A 22,195-nucleotide genomic window follows, 5' to 3' on the forward strand; every position below is an offset into this window, starting at 1 on the left:
TAGTACTGTAGGTGCCTTGTAAGGCTCCTACAGTACTACTAAGAAAATATTTATTTCTGTAAGAGCAATAAGATCCACGTGCAGATGTTTTTGTATATACAGTATCAGGAGTTAAAATACTCATAAGAATGAATAAGAGAAGTGTAGAAAAAGGGAAAGAAAGAGGCACAGAAGGTTTGAAACTAGGAATAACATGATTACTGTTTTTTATACTGCTGAGGAATATTCTTGAAAAGAAAATTTGTTTTACAACATTCATAATAGGGTTTAATTGACAGCAATTTAGAATAAGGGAAACCTGATACAGAAAGGTATTTGTCTTCCAGCACTGCTTTTGCAGAAATAATTTCTTCAAATATATGTGTAATCATGAATAAAATACAGACTAATGCAGGATATTAAGTACTACGCCTTCAGAAAATAAGAGCAGAAACAGTGGAAATAGTAATCAGTCACGCTCTGAGTGGATATTTTAAAATACCATTTTGAAGGCAATGTAAATGGCTCCATTTTGATCTTGACAGTTTTCATACTGTTTTCCGCAAACTTATATTGGTTCTGTTTACTTTATATTACCCAAATGTATTTGTGCTTTAACATTTTTCTTAATGAAATTAAATTGCCTTTTGTAAAAAGAAAAAAAAATATGTTGTAGCCTAAGTATAATCTAGGTATAATATTATTATGTGATATAATTCAGAAGTTTTTTCAATATAATTTTTATTCAAATGTGATAAATGCAATGGAAAATGAAGAACTGTATATAAACAAGTAGATTTTGGTCCTAACAATAATTCTAATCTACTTCTATCCCACTCCCGTTCTCCAGGGGCATTTATTAAATACATACCATGACTCATTAAGAAAATTTTACTAGGGATCCAGACAATATTATTTTCTATCTGGAACTTTCTTGGTTCATGTCTAGAGAAAGGAGGAACAGCTGCACAATGTGTTTTGATTCAAAGCTCTAGCACCCTCTTTTCACAGTGCATGCTACTGATTAAAACAACATTTTCATTGATTTCATGGAATTGGTGGCATGCGTTTATAAGAAATAGATAGCATAAACATTAAATATAGCAAAGATACACTGTTTTTCTACTAGTGATAAGGGAATTTCCTGCCCTCTAGTGGAGACATCTGTGAAAAATAGGTAGGAATGATAGCATAGGCCATAAATGCCCCACTGCCTTAGACTGGGCCTACCCCCTCCCCAGTTACTCAGTTAAATACAACTGCTTAGTTGGAAGAGCAAAGTGACTAGGCATAAGGGAAATTGTACTGCTTCTCCCAAACTCTAAAAGTAAGAGATTCAGCTAGACTGCCTTCCTCTTATATTACTTTAACATTTGGAACGCACATGGGGAGTTTTAGGCTTCCTCAAATCATCCAGTGCCACTGCGAGGACTCACAGAGACAAAAAGATTCAGATACCAACATGTTAGATGCTGCAACTATATCTTCAGGTTGTTGCCATGTCTGTTTCTCAAAGCCCCTCTGCCTTCTGGAGTTACACATAGCTGGGCAGAGGCCAGCAATAGGGATAGAAATACATTCTACAGGGACTGTTTGATATGTAAGATAGTTCTATCAGGTGTCTAGTGGAATACAGTGGTAACGAGGTGCTTTGCAGAATTAGTCCTGAACCATCTCTCCTTGTCTGCCTATTACGAGTTCCTTTATATACTGGGGAACGCCAGGAGATAAAGTGGATGAAGAGACTCCTAAGACACTAAGATGACATCCAGAAAGATTGTGTTTCTAGGTGTTTGGAGTTAAATGGAGTTTGGTGTTTTGCTTGCTTTTAAAGATGTGGAGGGTATGGTAGATCATAGTATGCACTGATTTTTTCAAGGACTTATTAAAAACTCTTATATCTTCCTTGCTTGGAGCAAGGTGGTTGTGGCTTGCACCAGATGAGCAGCAGACTCGCTCTGGTCTTCCTCCAACAGCACTCCATGCATCTCTTCTTGCTCTTCATTTTCTAGAGGGTTGGGGGGGTTGATTGGTTTTTGTATTGTAGATTTTAATTCTGTAAGCCCCAGAGTCACCATGTGTGAGTTGGGCAACCATATAAATTTGTTTAATAAATAAATAAATAGTTAACCAAGGTGCAGCTTGGGACTGATGCACAGGGAGAGGCTACATAGGAGAAGTACAGTCCAAGGCTCCAGCCATCCACCCACTCCTGACAGTGACTGAGGCTGTGACCCATCAGATCCTCAGGGAAAATCCCAAATTCCCTCTGGAATCCCACTGGGTCCATTGCCTGGGGCAGGCCACTCAAATAGATTTATGGTTTCTGTATCATTCTACTTACAAGTGTTTATGATGTGGATTTGGGATGCAATTGATAGTATTGATGGTGATGGTGATGATCAAATGATGATAACCAGATGCCAGATTTGAGTCTACATTGCAGCAGAAAGGATAGTGAAGCGGGATTGTTTCTCTGCCCTTATTGTATCTGCAGAATGCTGCCCAACAGCACTGTTTAAAATAGCCTGGAATCTAATAGGAAAGACTGAGCCAAAGATCTGTTAAATGACTGCTGTTGTTATTTTATTTTTTATTTTTTTTGGCCTGGCATTTTCTGGTTCATATCAATCATATTTACTCTGAGTTGAAAGCCAGATGGTTAGAATGTGATGAATTGGAAGGAGTGACTTCTTGAAAGGTAACCTGGGAGGTTTTTGTGCCTATATAGGAAATAGACAGAGTCTGTTATGCCAGTTCTGCCAGACATGAGCTTGAGTCCTGACCCCAGGCTGCCAGGGAAGGAACAAAGGTAGTAGTCAATGCCCCAGTGCAGAAGGAAAAGTTGCCAGCTGTCTTGAAAGAGATCTGCCTTGGACCCAGCAATCCTTGATTGCTCTGTCTCCAGCCATCTAAGTTTAGGAAGACCATGGAGAAGGTGATGAGGTTCCAATTAATACAAATTCTGGAAGAATCATTATCTGGAGCATTTAGACCCAAGAATGTGACCAAAATGCATTGGTCATTCACAGGATTTGGATCAGGGAGTATGATTATCCTTGTCCTGTTAGATCTCTCAGTGGCCTTCAATATACAGTATCTGTCCTAACAAGCAGGAACCACGCTGAGACGAGGAATAAGTCTCTAGTGTTTTATTACTGCTACATTAGATAGAAAATCCTAACAAACTGAAGAAGCGTGAGAAAACGCATACAGATAAACCCCAAAAGTCAAGGCGGGTCTGTTCTGTGTCTCTTTGAATGACTGCTCAATTCCTCGCTACTACGCATGCGTTTTCCCCCCTGGATAGGGGCCCCCTCCTGCTCACCATCAGTGCTCATGGCAGTATCTTTTTGGGTCACCTCCAAGGATAGGGGAAGGGGACTGTATCACAGTGGTTCTACTTTTTCCAAAACAGGTGATTCTAGTTAGTGGTTACGTGGAAGAGAGGTTGAGGCCTCAGACACTCCAATAAGGGGTACCCCAGAACTCAGTCCTCTCCCCCGTTTTGTTTAATACCTTCAAGAAGCCTTTGGGAGAAATCGTCTGTTGGTTCAGGATGATCTATCATCCATATCCTAATGATACTAGTTCTCTATCCACCATGAAGCAAATGTGAAATTTGCTGGAAGTCCTGACCGAGTTTTGTAGATTGTCAGGAAATGGATGGGGAGAACCAGGCTCTAACTCAAGCACAGTCATACACAGTGGCTGTTAATTCAGAAGATGCCAATTCTAGGATAAGATCAACTTTAATGAGGCTGCACTCCTCTTGAAAATGCAGGTTCACAATCTGGCAGTCTTCCTGGACTCATTGCTCCCACTACAGGAGCAGATAGAAGTCCTTGCCTAGGTTGGGCTGCTGCACTACTTGCAGCCATTCCTGGAACAGGAAGTGCTAAGTACAGTCACTCATGCTTTTGTTATTTCTCAACTGTATTAGTGTAATACACTAATGAGACTGCTCTTGAAGACCACTTGGAGATACCACCTGTTGCAGAATGTGGTTGCCTGTGTGATAATGTCCCAGGCCCAGTACTGCCATCTTACTCCACTATTATGGGAGCTGATGTGGTGGATTTCGGCAGCACCACTGGGTCTTAGGAAGGAGGGAACACATTCCAAGAAGGGGAAGAAGATAAGCGGAAACATAGTCCAGAGGGCAGTTGTGGGAAAACCAAGAGGTTCAGAATAGCCCCACTCTAGAGCATTCCCAGGTTATTTCCCCTTAGGTTAGGTAGAGTTGCTTTAGTCTGGCAAGATTCTGTCTGTACGGTGTTAGCAAATAAAGAACTGAAGTTTGGCTGGACTGGTTCTTGGTCATTCTTGAGCTGGGTCTGACAGCTGCGCTGGTTACCTATTTCTTTCCTATTGCAGTTCAATAAAAGTGCTGGTTGTTAACCATAACACCGTAACACATATATGGCTTGGGACCTGAGTTTCTTCAAGACTGTCTATTCCAGGTAAAATCTGTATGCTTAGTACACACAAACAGGTGGTAAAGAAATGGAATAAGTAAAAAGGGAATGCTTGGTGAGTGTCCTCATCTACTGAGTTATCTAGCAGGAGACAGCACAAAAGCTGCCATTTTCTGTGAAGCTTTGACTCTTATCAAAAAGCTTACCCCTTGAGGCAAGAGTAAAGCCTTCCCTCATGCTCTTCCAGAAGCTTATTAAACTTGGTGTTCTAAGTGTACCCTTGTTGCCAGTCAACAGTCTTAATGTTTTCTAAGTAACTTTTCAAGTAAGTAATAATTACTGACCGTGATACAAGAGCTTTTTCTTCTAAAACATTTTAACGTTACATCTTTTTTTTCTTCTTTTGGCAGGTAACGTAGCTTCACTTACAGCCTTAAATCTCAGGCATTGTCCTTTGGAATTTCCCCCTCTTGAAGTGATACAGAAGGGTCTGTCAGTTACTTTATGCTTCCTCCGAAACAACAGTAATAAAAATAATGACTATACAGAGCCTGTTACACCAGGTACAGTAATGTTTTAATACATGTTTTTGAAATAGCTGTATTAACCTAATTAAGTAATTAAAATGGATATGAGTTTTATACAATTAAGGTATCAAGTGACCTGAAAATATTTGTGGGACTGTCTTTCCCATTGTTTCTGCTCAGTCCGCCAGATCTTGCAGAGAAAGGAATGCTCCATGTCCCCTCCATCAAACAGTATCACCTTTTTGGACCCAGGAGACATGCTTTCTCTGTGGGTGCACTTGCCCTGTGGGACAGTATCCCTCTGGAGATCCAGATGGGCCCAACCTGGTTAGCCTTTTGCAAGGCTTTAAAGATCTGGGTATTGGTTTCCCCAGGTATTTGGTCCAGGAGATTAGCTGAGCTCTGTTGTTGAAGTGATTTTTGTAATTTAGGATTTGTTGTTTTAACCTTGGTCATCATGAGTTATATGTTATAGTTATTGTTTTAATCTGCTGTCCAGAGTTTCTGTTATGAGATGGGTGGCCATATAAATCTTTTAAATAAATAAATAAAATTTCCATTTAAGGCACAAAATGTTAATATACCTATTTTCATTGAAGAAGCTAAACAGGAGTCAGTTTAATAATAATAATGTGATGGGGATGGAAAGAGGGAGTGAGGGAGAGAAAGTAGGCCTGATTATATTGGTTTTGTTTGGTTTCTATTGGTTATTTCTCTTTCTTCATTACAGTTCATTGAGATGTATGCACTAAAAAGAGAATAAGAACCCTGTGCCCCACTTCTGTCCTTATATAGGACTTTCTAATTACCCTTTAGAGTCATTGGGCTCTACAGTATATAGGCCTTTTCTGTGCCAGTCCAGGTTTCAAGGATGTAAATCTAACATCTTCTGCATTATACTTGGTATTTTACCTATTGTGCTTGAGCTCCTGATAAAGACTCCATGTATATGACATACAGTATTTAGCTGCTAAGGCTCCATAGTAGCTTCAGCAACTGCTCTTGGAGTGTTAATGAATTAAATTATTAACCACAGCCATTTTAAGTCAATCCTTATTTCTTTATATCCTTGACTGACTGACTGACTGACTGACTGACTGATTATGTGCCATCAAGTTAGTATCAACTCTTAGTGACCACATAGATTGCTTTTCTCCAGGACAATCTGTCTCCAGCCTGGTGCTTTTGGTCTTTCAATGCTGCACCGATTGCCACTGTAATTGAGTCCATCCACCTTGCTGCCATTTGTCCTCTTCTTCATTTTTCTTCCACCTTTCCCAGAATTATAGACTTCTCAATAGGTCTTTGCATAATGTGCCCAACATATAATAGTTTGGACCTGAACATTTGTTGTTGTTGTTGTTATTTGTGATCATTTGTGCCTTGAGTGAGTACTTTGGATGGATTTGTTCAGTGATCTTTTTTGTGTTTTCTAGGCTATCCATGGTATTCTCAGAAGTTTTCTCTAACACATTCAAAAGCCTCATTAGTCTTTCTATCATGTTTCTTCGAAGTCCAACTTCTGCTCTTATAGTGTGTCACAGGGAAAACCAGAATCACTGATTTGAGATGGGTGGCTATATAAATTGAATGAATGAATGAATGAATGAATATTGCCTGCACAATTCTGATCTTTGTAGGTATAGACACATCCCGGAATCTGAATATCTTTTCCAAGACCTTCACTGCTACTTTACCAAATGCTGGTCTGCTGTGTATTTCTTGATTTCTGGTTTCTTTATTGTTGCTAGTTGATCCTAAAGGCAGAAGCTATCTACCACTTCAATATCTTTATTGTTAATTCTAAAGCTGATTGCTGTGCCTGTTGTCATTAGTATTGTCTTCTTTATGTTTAAATCTCATTTTTTTCTGTGCTCCTTGACTATTACTAGAGCTTGCAGATCATCTGTATTTTCAGTTATCAGTACAGTGTCATCAACATAGCTCAGGTTATTGATATTTCTTCTTCCAGTTTTAAAACCACACGGATCTTCTTCCAATCCAGCTTTTTCTCAATATACTGTATATTCCACATATAGGTTGAATAAATAAGGGGAGAGAGAGCCTTTTCTCATTCCTCAGCCATCCTAGAGGCAGTCCTTTTGCCATGTTTTCTCCATACTGTGGCTTCCTGACCTATGTATAGATTTCATATGAGGACAGTGAGGTATTCTGGGGTTCCCATTTTTCTAAGCACATTCCACAGCTTGACATGATTGACACAATCAAAGACCCTTCTATAATCAATGAAACACATATTAACTTCTTTTTGTGATTCTTTGGCTTTCTTAATTATCCAGCGTGCACCAGCAATAACTTTATGTCTATACCTTTGATTTACTCTTTATTAGTAGTTGTTTTATTAATGCAGCTGTAGCTGATCATCAGAAAGAAAGCATTTTATTTTGTCATCTGGGAACTAGAATTATAAAGTCATCCTCAGTGCAAAGTGAGGAATTTTTTTAAAAAATTAATCCAGGATGAAATATTCAGGGAGTTGGTTGTTTATAAAGTAATCAAGACAATATGGCATTAGCCTGCCTATTATTTAGGCTTATTTTATTTTATTGGCCCATGGTTTGGGTTTAAGTTTCACATTTAAACAACCTGAACTCTTGGTTGAACTCTCAATGAGTGACTGAAGGATTCCTCTTTTATTACAGGGAAAAAAGTAGTCAAGTGAATCTATCATGAAAATAGTATAATAATTCTGGAAATAGATGAAAGTAAAACAGTAGATGCATCCAGAGAGAAAAATACCCCCTAACCCCCTCAATCCATAATTTTCTGAAGCAACACTGGAAGAGAAGAATAATTGTGATCTATCATGTGATTTTTAGAGATCACAAGTTGGTCTAAATGCATTATATATAAAGTTCTTTACTCTCCAGTAATTTCACAGAACTGATGTCAGTATCTACAGGGAATTGATGTCATTCTAAACTGTCAGTATCAATACTCACGATACTCGTGATATTTCTGATAAGATCATTAAAAATGAAACTCCTAAGATGTCATCTTGATTCACATGGACCTGCGTGTGTTTCGATAAACAAGTGTAGTAAATCCTTTTGAATGCAACGTTTGTAGGGCATCTACATTCTGATTTCTAGTATGGTGTGTATCAAATTTGCATCTAGAGGACTATGTGAGTTTTGGGGGATTTGGGTGGAACTGCCAACCAAAGGATGGCAGCAGGCTCTTCTCCCTGATTATATTCCTTTATACAGTACTTGGAGAATGACTTTCTTCAACTGACAGCTTCTTTGATGCTTGGTGACTATCCCCCAAATTTTAGAACTCTAATTATCCAGGGCTTTGGAATCTTAGGGTGAGTCTTCAGAAACAAAGTAACTTTTCATTTACACACAGTTGCCTCCACATATAAAAGACAGGAAGAATGTCACGGAGTGGAGCTAGCAAGCTCATTCTGGCATCTCCTCCATGTGGAGCTTAATCACAGAGAACAATATTCAAAGCACTTACTCCAGCACAGCTGTAAAGGACACGGAAATACCAGAAAGTGTATCCAGTAATATTGTGTCATATACACCATTTTTTTAATATGGACCAGCTGTATCTGGATTTTTTGCATTGAAAACCATGACAGTTTTCCATACTCATCACACGCTTCTGAGTGGTATTTAAAAAAACAAATAAGTGTTGGAAAGCCAGTTTGGTCTAGTGGCTAAGGCAACGAGCTAGAAACCAGGAGGCTGTGAGTTCTAGTCCTGCCTTAGGCATGAAAGCGGGCTGGGTGACCTTGGGCCGGCCAGTCTCTCTCAGCCCGAGAGCCAATCAGGCATGGTATGAGAGTTCTAGTCCCGCCTTAGGCATGAAAGCTGGCTGGGTGACCTTGGGCCAGTCACTCTCTCAGCCCAACCCACCTCACAGGGTTGTTGTGGGGAAAATAGGAGTACTAGGCATGTTCGCTGCCTTGAGTTATTTGTAAAATAATAAAGGTGGGATAAATATTAAATAAATAAATTTACACTTTGGAGAGAGGGGGGGAGAGAGAGAGAATATATACTTTTGCTATTCATGAAACTCATACAGATCTTCCCAAATAATGTCTCCATATGTTTAGAAGATTTTGCATGGAAAGAGCTGGAAAAGAAATAATTTGGTCCCTATTTATGCTATAGCATCAGTAATTCTATCTTTTAAAAAAGCATAGATGTATTCTAAATAAAGAACCACATAATAAACATACAGTCTTTTTAAAAAAAAACATGTATTTTGCAAACCTTCTACATGCTACTCTGGTATTTTATTGATCATCAAAGGAGGATATTCGTAAAAAAAACGTAGCAGATGTCAGTGTAGTTGTAACATGTGCACATACCTTGAAATTCTGTATTTCACAGACTTGCCTTCTCCGCTAGAACAAGAAGCAAAGGCCATTGTTAGAGAATACAAGAAAAAATGTGACAGACCACCTGATCGTAGGAAAGCTTTCAACGCTTTGTGGAAACAGATGAGCTTCTTTAGTGAGTTTAGTAGAGCACTAGAGTTGGAGGGCAACAGCATTTTGATACTAATCCTTTGTACATATTCCTGAATCTAGATCATATAGTGGTTTGGTTCAAATATCGTACTCAAAACTATGATTTAGACTGCATGGCTGTATCTCAAGCTCATTTTTTTCATCTCCCCTTCAATTCCCTCCTAAACTTGGAATAATAAAATTTGCCATTGCATCTAAGTAGAGAAAGTTATGGTAAACCATGTTACTTTAAAACCAGAATTTGAAATTAGGCTAATGATGTAGTTAATAAAGGTTTGGCCCATTTGTGAGTAGAAAATGAGTAAGGAAATTGAAATATGAAGAAGGATAAAGGAACTATCAATTGACACCCTTGATAGCTAAATAACAATCATGATAACAATAACAAAAAAAACTGTAATTACCTGGCTGTGATGCCTAATCAGTTCAGTGTAAGAAAATACAGGTAGTCCTTGACTTACAACCATTCATTGAGCAACTGTTTAAAGTTACGATGGTGCTGAATATAGGGACTTATGACTTGTTCCTGAAGTTACAGCCATTGCAGCACCCCCACGGCCGTGTGATCAAAATTTGGGTGCTTGGCAGCCCACCTGCACGAACAACCACATGGGCACTACAACTCCCCCACCTGCCTCTCTCCCCCCACCTATGCCCTCTTGTCCCCCTGCTGCCCTGTTCTCTGTCACCCCAGCTGACCTTTACCACCCTTTTCTTGCTCCTGCTGCTGCTGAAGCACGCCCAGCCTAGCTTCTGGGCCCTACGGGGCTGGCTTTGTGCTGCAAAGAACAGGAAGAAACCTGAGAGCAGTCGTTCTTTCCCATTCTTCCCAGCACTCCCTCTCTTCCCTGGGGGCTGGCTGAAAAAGCTCTGTGCCGAGGTCCAAGCAGAATTTTGGCACAGAGCTTTTTCAGCCAGCCCCCAGTGTCATGAGGGAGTCATCTCGGCAGGCCACAGCAGCTTGCAATCTTCCCTGCTGGCTTCCCCGTTGACGTGATCGCAGGGCATTTGGCAATCACAAGCCACTGCCACCTGCCGAGAAGGTTCCCTCTTGTCTTGGGTCTGGCTGAAAAACCTCTGTTCCAGAATCCAAGCAGGATTTTCAGCCCAACCCTCACCGCACTCCTGTGCACCCTCACTGACCCTCCCACACACACCCTTGCTCCCTCCCCCACCCAGCAGGACCTGGGGTGTGCAACTTCCTGCTAGCTTCCCCACTAACGTGATTGTTGTCTTGCCTAATGACCAGGGCATTCACTTAATGGCAACCAGGACTGCCACGATTGCTGTTGCTAAGTGATGTGGTAACATGATGTTTTGCCTAACAACCATGTTGCTTAGTGACAGAAGTTTCCAGTCCCAGTTGTGGTCATAAGTTGAGGGCTACCTGTATTGTCCATCTCATATATGTAAATGTTTGGATTCAATTAGTAGATCCAATAAGAACGTTACAGATCAGACTGTTTTGTGCAGTTAAATAGCCATTTGCTGGATATTGTCCCCCAATATCTTGTCCTAATCCAAACTAACCAAATCATTTCTTGGAGAAATCACAGTATTTCTGTAATCAAACTATAATATTAAGTTTCTAGAGAAATAGTATGTGTAGCACAGAAAATATTTTGTACATTGTAATATTTCTAGTTAGATGGTGTCCTCTGCTTTCAACCAGCTTTATTTCAAATACTCCTTAATTAGTTCCTTCTTTTATATATTTTTTTTCTTACTACCCTGGATTCTGTGTATTTTGTTGGAATAACAATCTTCCTCTATTATAATAACAAGAACTAAAATCCCCAAGCTAAAATATTCACATTCCTTCCCAAAAGGTAGAAGCAACATTGAATCCCTGGCACTGGATCAGAACTACTTAATAATTTAATAATTTATCAGAACTACTAATAATTTAACTCTTGTAGTTTCAAATATTTTTAGATCCCTGAAAAGACCTGATTTTCCACAAATGATGTAATTATTTTTTAATTTTGTGATTTATAGATTTAATTCGGTTTAAACCGAGAAGCGCTCGAAGAGTCAGTAGTGTGCCCAGTAAAGGTAGCACTTAAGAAATATCTTATTCGTAATTAAGTTTAAATACTCATCTTATTGAGGTGTACATAATTAACATTTGTGATCCTTTTTCCAAGCCTGAAGAAAATAAGAAATATCTATTTAAAGATAGATTTCTTACAATAATGTAAGAAAAATAATGTTCATTGTGAAATATGATGCCCTCTTTTGCCTGTCATGTTGCCTGTTGTAGAAACAGAAAAAGATTTGGTGGAAAGCATAATGACCATCTTGGCTTAATTTAAGACTTACTGTGGTGTTTCATACAGCATACTTTTAAAAGTTTATACTGGATTGCAATATCAAATACGGTTTAGCACTGGCACTATGGCAGTGTAATGCTAATAACTCTGACTAATCTGTTTGCCAATTGAACAATATAGCATTGTTTCTTAAGTTTACAGTGCTTACACAAATGTGTTTGACATAGGAAAAAATTAAAAGGGGTTGAAATGCATGGTCAGACTAACATACTGAATATTCTTTGTTGAACTCCTTTTGATTGCTGTTGGATTTCTTTTAAGAATGTATTTAAAATGCATAACTCTAAAGATTTACAATTTTAGGATTGTAGAGAAAAAATAGTAATATACTATTATATATGCTTTTTTGCCACCAAATATCAGTTTTGAAAACTGGACCTTTGTAAAGGCCAATGAAAGTAAGGAAAAGTTACTTACTAGTTTGAAAATGTATCATCTTCAGCCTTTTTGCCTAATGTATGTTATACAAGTTCGTAACATTTATTGCTATCTTAACTTACTGTGTCAACTATCAGAATGTAAAGAAATGATTAGATGTTATTTATAAACTGTATTTATGCATATCTAATCTATTTATGCATATGTAACATTTGTTTTCAAAACTGTTGTATTTCTGAAAATCTTGTATTTGATGGCTGTATGTTCAGAAATCATAAGTGCAGCTATTTGTATAAAAATAAATTGTACTTTCAAATACATGGTAAAGTTCTTTGATTGACTACTTGTTTTCTTTGATACATATATGATTTGTTTGTTATGGTATCTTGTTTTCCATCCTTCGCTTTGAATTTAGATCAGGAAAATGGCACAGGAGGAGATACTGGATCTTTCTTCCGGTGTTACGTTTCCTAACTTCAAAGCAACTGAGAAAATGGGAAATGCTGATTGCCACTCTTTTGCATAAATTACATGGACTACTTTCAGAAGCAACATTTCCAACACTACCAATCAAGGGACATTGTGCAGTTTTTCCATCTTTTCCTTCTTAATTTTTTTGTATAAAGGAAAAAACTCTGCTAATAGTGGGAAATATGGGAGGATCACAAGGAAAAAAACAATGTCTTAGTGTTGCATAAAATTCATGACTAAATATTTTACCCTGAAAGAAGATTTGGAAATATCTTGGGAGCAATTAGTTCAGTGAAGGAAGCTATTAAAGACCAAAGTCACTAAACATTACAAAAGATAGAGGTTCTATAAGGTCGAATTCTTATTTTAACCTGTATTCTAGTATATGAACAAATACTCATAAATGATAAAAATTAGCTACTTTTCTACCCAGGAGGCTAATTAGAGTGAAACCAAAGCTTTCAAGGACTCCATGTACCATGCATAAATATTTCCAGCCTTGACGACATTTCATAAGCAGGAAATTTTTAAATTCAGGCCAGATGTGTTAGGTGATGTCTTCAGGCTTTAAGCATGTACTATGTCAGCTGAGTATGTTGGCCCTTTACCTGATGCATATTTTCTCAGGCATTTGTTTTACATTCTAACTTCACAGAAATCTCTTACGTTAATACATGCCTCTCCAGCAGTTTCCACTGCACATGGTCATAACAAGGCATAATCAAGTGTGCAAAATTAAGGATATGGCAGTGCCAGTGGTAAGGCCTCAGGCTGGAAACCAGGAGACTGTGAGTTCTAGCCCTGTCTTAGGCACAAAGCCAGCTGGGTGACCCTGAGCCAGTCAGTCTCTCTCAGTCCTAGGAAGGAGATAGTGGCAAACCAGATCCGAAAAATCTTGCCAAGAAAATTGCAGAGACTTGTCCAGGCAGTTGCCAGCAGTCAAAAACTGATTTGAAGGTGCACACACACACACAGTGCCATGATTACATATGCATTTTAAAGGGTCAGTAAATCAATAAGCTTATTGTTCCACTTTTCTAACAACATCTGCCTGCAGACCTTTGTACCAGAAATTGCGAACCATAGCTAACCAGCAAATCTTATCTGGAATCTCTGCCGTAATAGTCTGTGTTCTAGAAAGCCACAGAAAAGGCAGTTAGCATCATATCCTTTAAGATCTGATGGCTTCTTTTCTTTTTTCTTTTCTTTTCTTTTCTTTCTTCCCCCCTCCTCCTCCTCCTCCTCCTCCTCCTTCTTCTTTTTCTCCTCTTCCTCCTCCTCTCTCTCCCTCCATCTTCCTTCCTTCCTTCCTTCCTTCCTTCCTTCCTTCCTTCCTTCCTTCCTTCCTTTCCCTGTTCTAATACCCTGGTACCAGAAATAGCCAATCAGGGCTATGGGGCCATAATCTCTTATGAGATATCCTATAGATACCTTCTAACAGGCCTTGTTCAAAGTCCAGATAGCCTTTGGGCCAGGTTTCTGATTTTTTCCTAGTTTGAGTGTATGCACATATATAAAGGCTGACATAGCAAAAACGTACACATCTGTTTCTGTACTATTCTTAAGCTACATGGGGAATCTACTCTGTGCCTTGTATGCATCTTGTAGAATTAGAATTGTAGTCTAGTGTTTCTTCATATGTGTTATATGGTTTATTAATTAGTACAGTATTAACAAAAATATATTTTATGTTTCTTCTGCATCGGGTAGGGAGATTTCAAGTCTGAACTGAGTGCAAATTAAATACTCATTATTTGGCAAAAAGCTCAAATCTAATTATGTGAGAATCAAGTGGCTAAATGAAGATTTGGAAGAATCTATGCATCCCTGAAAAGATGAAACTAGTTCATAATTACCATCTCTGCTCTGACAATTACAAATATAGGTCTTATTTTCCATTAAAGTATTTCCTTAGATATTAAGGGTGGCTCTTCTCTTTCTAAAAGAATACTAATAACCCACTGTGCAGTTAAACCAAGGCCCCAAACAGCTTACAGCAGGCACATTGCATTCAGTTCAGTAACTTGTGGGTGTGTGGCTCCAACTTAGAATGTATTTTGTAAAATAAACCAAAGCTAATATATTAAATGCCACTTAAAACAGATTCAATGGAGCTGATAAACTAGGTTGCTCTGGCTACACTATTTACTTACTGTGCAATAATTTACACAGGACAAAAATATTGTATCAACTTGGTTGTGTATTTGTAAACTGAAGATCATCATTCCAAGAACACAGGACAGTAACCTGTGGTACATTTCTAAGCACATTTGGTGAATAAGCCCATGAAACACAAGGGGGATTCAGAATAAATCTGCATAGAACAGCACTCTGCATCAGTTTTCCAACTTCAGTTAAATACCCAGACATTAATCCTCAACAAAGTCCTCAATAAAACACACATCTTGATTCATTTCTAGTAGACACATCCTAAAGTTCTTATAGAAACTTCAGAAAAGTGTAATAGGAAGTCAATGATTGTCTTTTGTATCAAATCAAATTAGCTGCATAGCATATAAGAAGAATATGCTATTAATACGTTTCAACATAATTTAACATTATTTAGGTCTATAATCCTTCCAACTATATCTGAAGATATCATATTTGCTGGTAATGGGGTAGCATTTGAGATAGATCTTAAGACAGAATTAGATAAGTTACATGTGTAGGGTCTTCTGGACTCCCAACAGATTCTGAAATCTAAGGAGAGGAGATTATTAGAAATCATGCCTACCTGCTTGGTTGTAACCCAGGATAATTAACCAGCAAATAAGTATCCATTAAACTGGATTATTTCTCATATAAAGAGAATAGAAATAAAACTGATAGGATGCAGAGAGATGTGGAAGAAACTACTTGGTGGTAGATAGATCTTTTAGGAAGTAGAAGAAGAGGTTTTTCAAGAATTCCATTGTTTCATTTATATAATTACTGGAAGCATAAAAGGGCAAAGTGGACAACCAGCCTCTAAAGCAAGGGCAAATAAATTTTCAACACTTGGAAGTCAATTTTTTAATGTTCATATTTTGGGGAGCAGCCAAAGTTGTGATGTTATCCAGTGACATAAAAGAAGTTGGCAGACATGGTGGCTTTGAGGGTTGGGTTTCAATTTTAGTTTAGTTCTGATTTGTTTAAAAAAAATGCTTAAATATTTTTTCCTCTGAAAAGTGAGGGGAAATATCAAATCTGGCAATTCAGTTTTGGGGATTCTCTGGGGTTGTATAGGGATTCTGTGTGCATTTGCATCACACCCTTGTTGATATGTAAACCACCGTGATTGAGTGAAGTAATTATTTTATTTTATTTTATTTCTCTACTACTGAGCTGGGGATTTAGTGATTCTTCTGTTTCCTTTTTTGATGATCACTGCATTACAATAATGAAGGGGAGAGAGGGTGCAAATTTTCTAAACCTGAAGGAAAAAAAATAACATTTTGCTGTTTTCCCTTCACAATTGGTTCCATTTATGAGTATAAAGCAACCTTTTTTTGATTTAATAGAAATGCCTCCTGTTGAAAAATTAAACTTGGCAGACTGCATGAAATCCAGTTTGGATTTGTCAGACGGATGGCCTAATGAGGAGGAAATGATACGATTTCAGAAGCTAAGGGATGAACTTATCCAAGATGAAAGACAAGACTATCCTGAAAATAAAATAGTAACCAATGAATCCATGCTTACATTAAGGAGAACCAGGACAAAGGAAAGCATTTCTCGTAAATCATCTGTCCTTTCATCAAGGTAATAAAACATACAATCCAGCTTATAATGTTTTTATATTCTTTATGGTGTCTCACAGTTTGAATTCTGATGTAAATTATGTATTATTGCAGTATGTTAAATTCCAAAAATGCATGATTTAATAAATAGTAGAGATCTAGAAAACCTGGGGGAAATTAGAAGCTTTTCTTTTTAAAGCTACAATAGCAATAATAGAATTAAAAAGTTTCCGTAACGATTATATATTGTTGCAATCACTGTAAGAAAAAAAAACCTTAATTAAAAAAAAGTCTAATAATCTTCCAGGTATCAGCATTCTTTGAATGCAGTTTAAAGGCAGGTCTCTGCATCAATCGTTATAAATTATCCTTTGGATAATTCTTGCTGCTTTTTCAGAGATTTTTAATATCCTGACGCAACACTTCTGTCAGTGATTATAGTGATAATCCTTATAAATGGCCCTAAAAATAGATGGCCATTCATCTGTATCAGGAACCATATGAGATACAGGAATTGGTGGGAAATTCTGGTCAGAAATAGGAAGGACTTTGTGCCTGGATGTTTCATAGATCACATTTGATTGTTCTTCTCTTTGTGGCCTCTCTGCTTGCTTGCATCATACTGAGCAGAAGATATGGATGTATGGAACTGGATGTTTTACTGTGGTAGACATTACAGTGGCAATTTGTGCTGTGTTCCCCCCATCCCAACTTTACTACTACTAGAGTAGACTATAAACAATGAATGGAGTCTAGACATTGCAAAAACCTGCCCAAATTTCAAAACCTGCCTTCATAATAATATTCACAAGATTCATCATCACAATCGTACTGCAGTCTGATTGTCACACAGTGAATGAAGCTAGAGTACTCACAGAGAGGAGCAAAATATGAATGCAAGTGCACACATCTAAGATCCAGCCAGTTCTCATTTCTACCCGTTCTCTGTTTACAGTACTAGGTTTGATGTAGAAATTGAACCTAAAACTGTTTTACACACTCTAAGGGAAAAATAGGGTCAGAAATTGCTTCTTAAGATATTCCCTATTCTTTCTGATTATTCTAGGAGAGCTGTATTTTTTTACTACTATTGCTACTACTAAGAATAATAATAATCTACATAACTTGATCGTGTTTGACTTATCTAAATACCCTTTAGTGTATTCAAAGATAAGCATTTCTTGATGAACTAAACAGCTGCCTACTGTTCTCTTAGGTGAGAAAATTATGCCACATGACATATTTAAAGCAGAGATAGTAAAAATACTTGTGTTGTGCGGTTCAGTGTTTTAGACTACCATCTAACCTACAAGGTGTATCCCACTTAAACTGAACAGTACATAGCTAGTGCAAGGATTTCTGGAAGAAAAATAATTCCTGATTTTTCTTCTTTCCTTTAGTAAAGCTAGAAGATGGCAGATTGTCTTTGAAATCAGCAATATAGAAATGATTCTTAAGATTTCATCCCTTTCTGTGGATTCAAATATAGGCCAGGATCACAAGAACAATGTAGCTTATGACTTCAAATTTATATTTCTTAAACAGCAACTATATGTGTTACAGAGAATTAATAGTTTTGAATTTCAAGGTCTGTTTCAAAGAGAGTTTCAATGACAGGCTATATCAAGGGCAGGGCAATATATAGGAAAAACAAGGGTACAATTAACATTGCCCCTACCATCTTAAGTTTGAGGAATCCATGTGCTATACCTCTGTGAGTTTTTTTAAACTCCAAAACAGTTAGCAATCAGTTGATCATTTTTGGAAACCGTATAAATATGCAATATATATTCACAACAAATATAACCAATTAGCGTATATTTTTTAAAAGTAGGCATTAAATCAAAAATAAGACTAAAGAAATGGTCAGTTATCATCTAGAATTTATAGCAGCAAATGCTTCCAGATTAGTATTCCTATCAGTTTGCAGCAAAACTGATAAAATACAGTGGAGTCTGTGACTTCTTAAAGACTCACAAATGTATTACCTCATAATAAGCTTTAATGGACCATAAACTATGAAAACGTATATGATAATGATTCAGATAGTTTTTAAAGTGGCATAGGACATGTGAACTGGAATCTAAAGCCAGGAAGAAATGAAGCCCATAAGATATACTTGGACAATTAATTCCTCAAAGTGGTTCCCATTACGAAGTCTTTCTGTTAGATAGCTACCAGGGGCTAATGCTGGTTTTGGAATATGACCCTAATGAGGATATAAATTTGCAACTGATGTTTCATTAGAAGCTTATATATCTTATACTTATGTAAAGTATATAAAGTATTTTTTAAAATGCTTAAAATAGAGTAATTTTGTGAGTGCTTGTTTTGCCATTTAAACCTAAGCAAATCCAAAAGCAACCTTATAAATGTCATGAGGCATTTTAATTTCAGTGACCTCACGGGAAATGACACTCCCTTGGTGGAAGTGTGCAATCTCCTGTTTAAAAAAAAAAGGCCACCGAGATAACCTAAAATAGTGGTTTGGTCATGAACTCTGGTTTTGATGGTTGAGATAGACAGAACATAGTAACAAATTTTTATTCATGAATTCAGGAGGCAGGAAAAATGACATAATGTTTTATGTTACAGATCATTATATAAAAAATGGAATACATATTTTTTAATAAATGAGTATACTGTATATTTAAGTTCTAATAATTAAAGGATTACCATTTTAATTTTGAAGACATCAAGAAGAACTCACTACCACCTACTTCCTAATGCCTTCCTGTATTTTCTGCTATTTTCATAAAAATCTAATTCTTCATTCTAATAAACACAACTGTTCAGTTCTAAATGCACCAAGATAGAGATGGTTTTGGCCCAAAGTTAGTCATGGTTGAGTCCCTCTGAAGCCAATGAAGAATCATAACTCTATTCCAACATAAAATAATGACTAACTTTAGTTGGATTGAGCCTGCATACTTTTTTAATTATGTCATTTTTTTCATCTGTCTGGATATATATAGAAATCTAAGCAAAAAACAAAGGTTTAAGTCTAAATTACCAAAAGAACAAATAAACAAACAAACCCCCAAATTATGCTCAAACCAATTTTATTATTTTAATATTTATATTGCATATACAACTTATTTCAATTTACCACAGTCATGCCAAGAAGCTATTTATGACCTTTAATTTCTGGAAAAAATGCAAGGAACTAATGCGAATTAGACCAGAATCTGTGACTGCCCCAGTACCAGGATCTTAACTTACGGAATTCTCCAGACAGTTCATTAGAAGCTTAAAGAATCCATTTATTAAAATCCGATTACCCACAGGACAGTTGCAAAGCTCTAAATAACGTTTTGGTGCCAAAGCATTCAAAGTAATTCTTTCTCCCTGATATCATCCGTCCTCCCTGTCTGACAAACTCTTTCTCACTCCTGATCTCCCCCTCCCGGTCCAGGTGTCTTATCAGCTAGTTCTTGGCTCTAATGGTTTGTGAAGGAATGTGCTGAAGCAGTCTCTCTGTGTGCGAAGCTGCAAATCTGCAAAGCTGACACGGGTTTGTTTTCCCTTGGCTGATACTTGTAGCAATGCTTTATGGCAGGCATGCAGAGGGAGCCTGATAGAATCAAACAGAAAAAAGATTATAGGAGTGATTTAACTCACAACTCACTGTTTTGTTAAATTGACATCTATCTGGAGCAGTAGGCATTCTGAAATAGGCTTTCTTTTTAAAAATAAATAAAGCAAGCTTGGCAATATTAGAAATGATTAGAGACATTTTATAGCTATTTTCTTTCAGCTACTGTATTGTTCTGCATAGCTGTTAATGACAAATGTCATTGATTAAAGCTAACAAGTCTATTTCAAAGGGGTCAGAAGAATCTGTTTCCTGCTGCTTCATCATATGATTTCATAATCCAGCATAAGAAGGCTGAGGAGTGCAGATTGGCAGCATTAAAAGAAATGAAGGAAAAACAGGCTTTAATTGAACAGCGGAGAAAGTAAGTACTATGACTATTTTTAACAATATATTCATATTAGTGTAGATAAGCCTGCTATTTATAGGTTGCAGAAATCTAGAAGACCACTAGGTGGTGGCAAAGAACTATTTTTTTTTCTGTATTACTTTTCTGCCATCTAGCAATCATCTGGAATTTTGCAGCCCACATATGGGAGCCCTAATGTAGAAATTTTTACTACTCGACAGAAAAACACACCACTTTTTCATTTTAAAAATGAATATATTACTATTTTATCAATCCAGCTTTGATTTGTTTTTTGCTACTTGCAGAGTGCATGATTTAGGACACAGATACACATAACAGGAACAGACCCATGGCTTTAAATCAGTAAGGAAGAGAATTATTTTTAGTGCAGGAAAGCAGCAAACATAAGAGAGATTGTTATGCACCTGCTATTTTTCACTGCCATACTCAATCAGTTCCTTCCTACTGTTACTTTTCTTTCTAATACTCAAAGCCTGCATTTTCACAGTAATGCATAACAGGGTCAGCATGTTATGTTACATGCTGTTAAACTCTAAGTGGGTCTAGTGGTTAAGGCAACGGGCTAGAAACCAGGAGACAGTGAATTCTAGTCCCTCCTTAGGCCTGAAAGACGGCTAGGTGACCTTGGGCCAGTCACTCTCTCTCAGCCCAACAGGGTTGTTGTTGTGGGAAAAATAAGAGGAAGAAGAAGCATTAGGTATGTTTGCTGCCTTGAGTTATTTATAAAAATAAAAAAGGCAGGATAAATAATAATAATAATAAATTTCCAGGTTAAGATCATACTCATTGGAAAAAGGATAGCAGGGGATGTCAGCAGTCATACTTTTCTACCTACTGTTCCTCACCATAGCCTCTGAGCAACATTGCTACAACCTTACTCCAGCATTTTCTCCACAGTCACAGAATTTTAACTGAATTCATCCTGACTTAGAATGCACAGAAATATTAGACTTACTGTATTGACATCTTTGTTTTCTTGTTTCAAATGAGGTTTTAAGAGTTTAAACCAGATGTGTAATTAATTTCACTATTTCTATTGTGATTGCCAAGAGGCACGTGGCTTCTTTGAAAAGCACTGAAGCTTGGATAAGGGAGATTTAACCATTTCTGCTATGTGAATACCCTCAAGCTGCTCTTAAATCCATATGCATGTGAATGTGCGTGTATATACACAGTCCATCTTGCATTTATGTGGTACATTTAGTATCAAGAAATAGAATCATTTTAATTATGACTATCATCTACAAAAATATTATACACGTTTTTCTTGCTCCAGAATAAAATCCCAATATGTCTTTCTGAGTAGTACATGGAAGTTGATTCCAATATTGACTATGTCTTTAATACTTTAAAAATATTTTGAAGAGATAAAGAAGTCCTTCAGAAATGGAGAAAACAGGCTAGGAAGATAAGAGAAAAGAAAGGAATCTTGTACACATATTCAGCCAAAAAAGGAAATACAATGGTATGTAACAGCATATGATTTTGTTCTGTAGAAATTTGGAGTTGCTTCTTATAGTGCAATACTGATATTGGAGTTCTCTGCAGCATTGGCCTAAATACTTTATACTGTATTTCACTGCAATTGTTTCCCCATAGCTGAATTATGTATCTAGGAGAAGACTTCTGATAGCCCAGAACAGAAGGAGCTTCAATTATCCTAGGAAAGCAGTATTATTTATTTGTTTCTTTGTTCCATTTTTTTCAATTTGTACACCTGCCCACTCATACATCACTCTGGGCAGCCAATAATGGTTAAAAATATATATAATAACAGGAATAAAATCACTTTACTGGGGGAAGAGAGTCTCACAATTTCCACAATTCAACTTCAGTGGTGATTACACATAGCATTCTAGTCTAGCACCTGTGGAAACAACCAGGCCTTCACAGTTCTT

At 37.2% G+C, this 22,195-nt stretch overlaps 1 protein-coding gene across 1 annotated transcript in view; it reads left to right on the forward strand.

Annotated features, from left to right (window-relative positions):
• Positions 1–22,195, forward strand: part of LRRC27 (leucine rich repeat containing 27) — a 78,217-nt gene that overhangs the window by 6,575 nt on the left and 49,447 nt on the right. Inside the window, exons 4-8 of the mRNA XM_063306160.1 lie at positions 4,808–4,960; positions 9,292–9,414; positions 16,114–16,354; positions 20,160–20,291; positions 21,663–21,762. Coding sequence (XP_063162230.1) covers positions 4,808–4,960; positions 9,292–9,414; positions 16,114–16,354; positions 20,160–20,291; positions 21,663–21,762 — 749 coding nt within the window. The remainder of the gene's footprint in view (positions 1–4,807; positions 4,961–9,291; positions 9,415–16,113; positions 16,355–20,159; positions 20,292–21,662; positions 21,763–22,195) is intronic.

Source organism: Candoia aspera, chromosome 6, assembly GCF_035149785.1.
Source record: "Candoia aspera isolate rCanAsp1 chromosome 6, rCanAsp1.hap2, whole genome shotgun sequence".
Classification (NCBI taxonomy): domain Eukaryota; kingdom Metazoa; phylum Chordata; class Lepidosauria; order Squamata; family Boidae; genus Candoia; species Candoia aspera.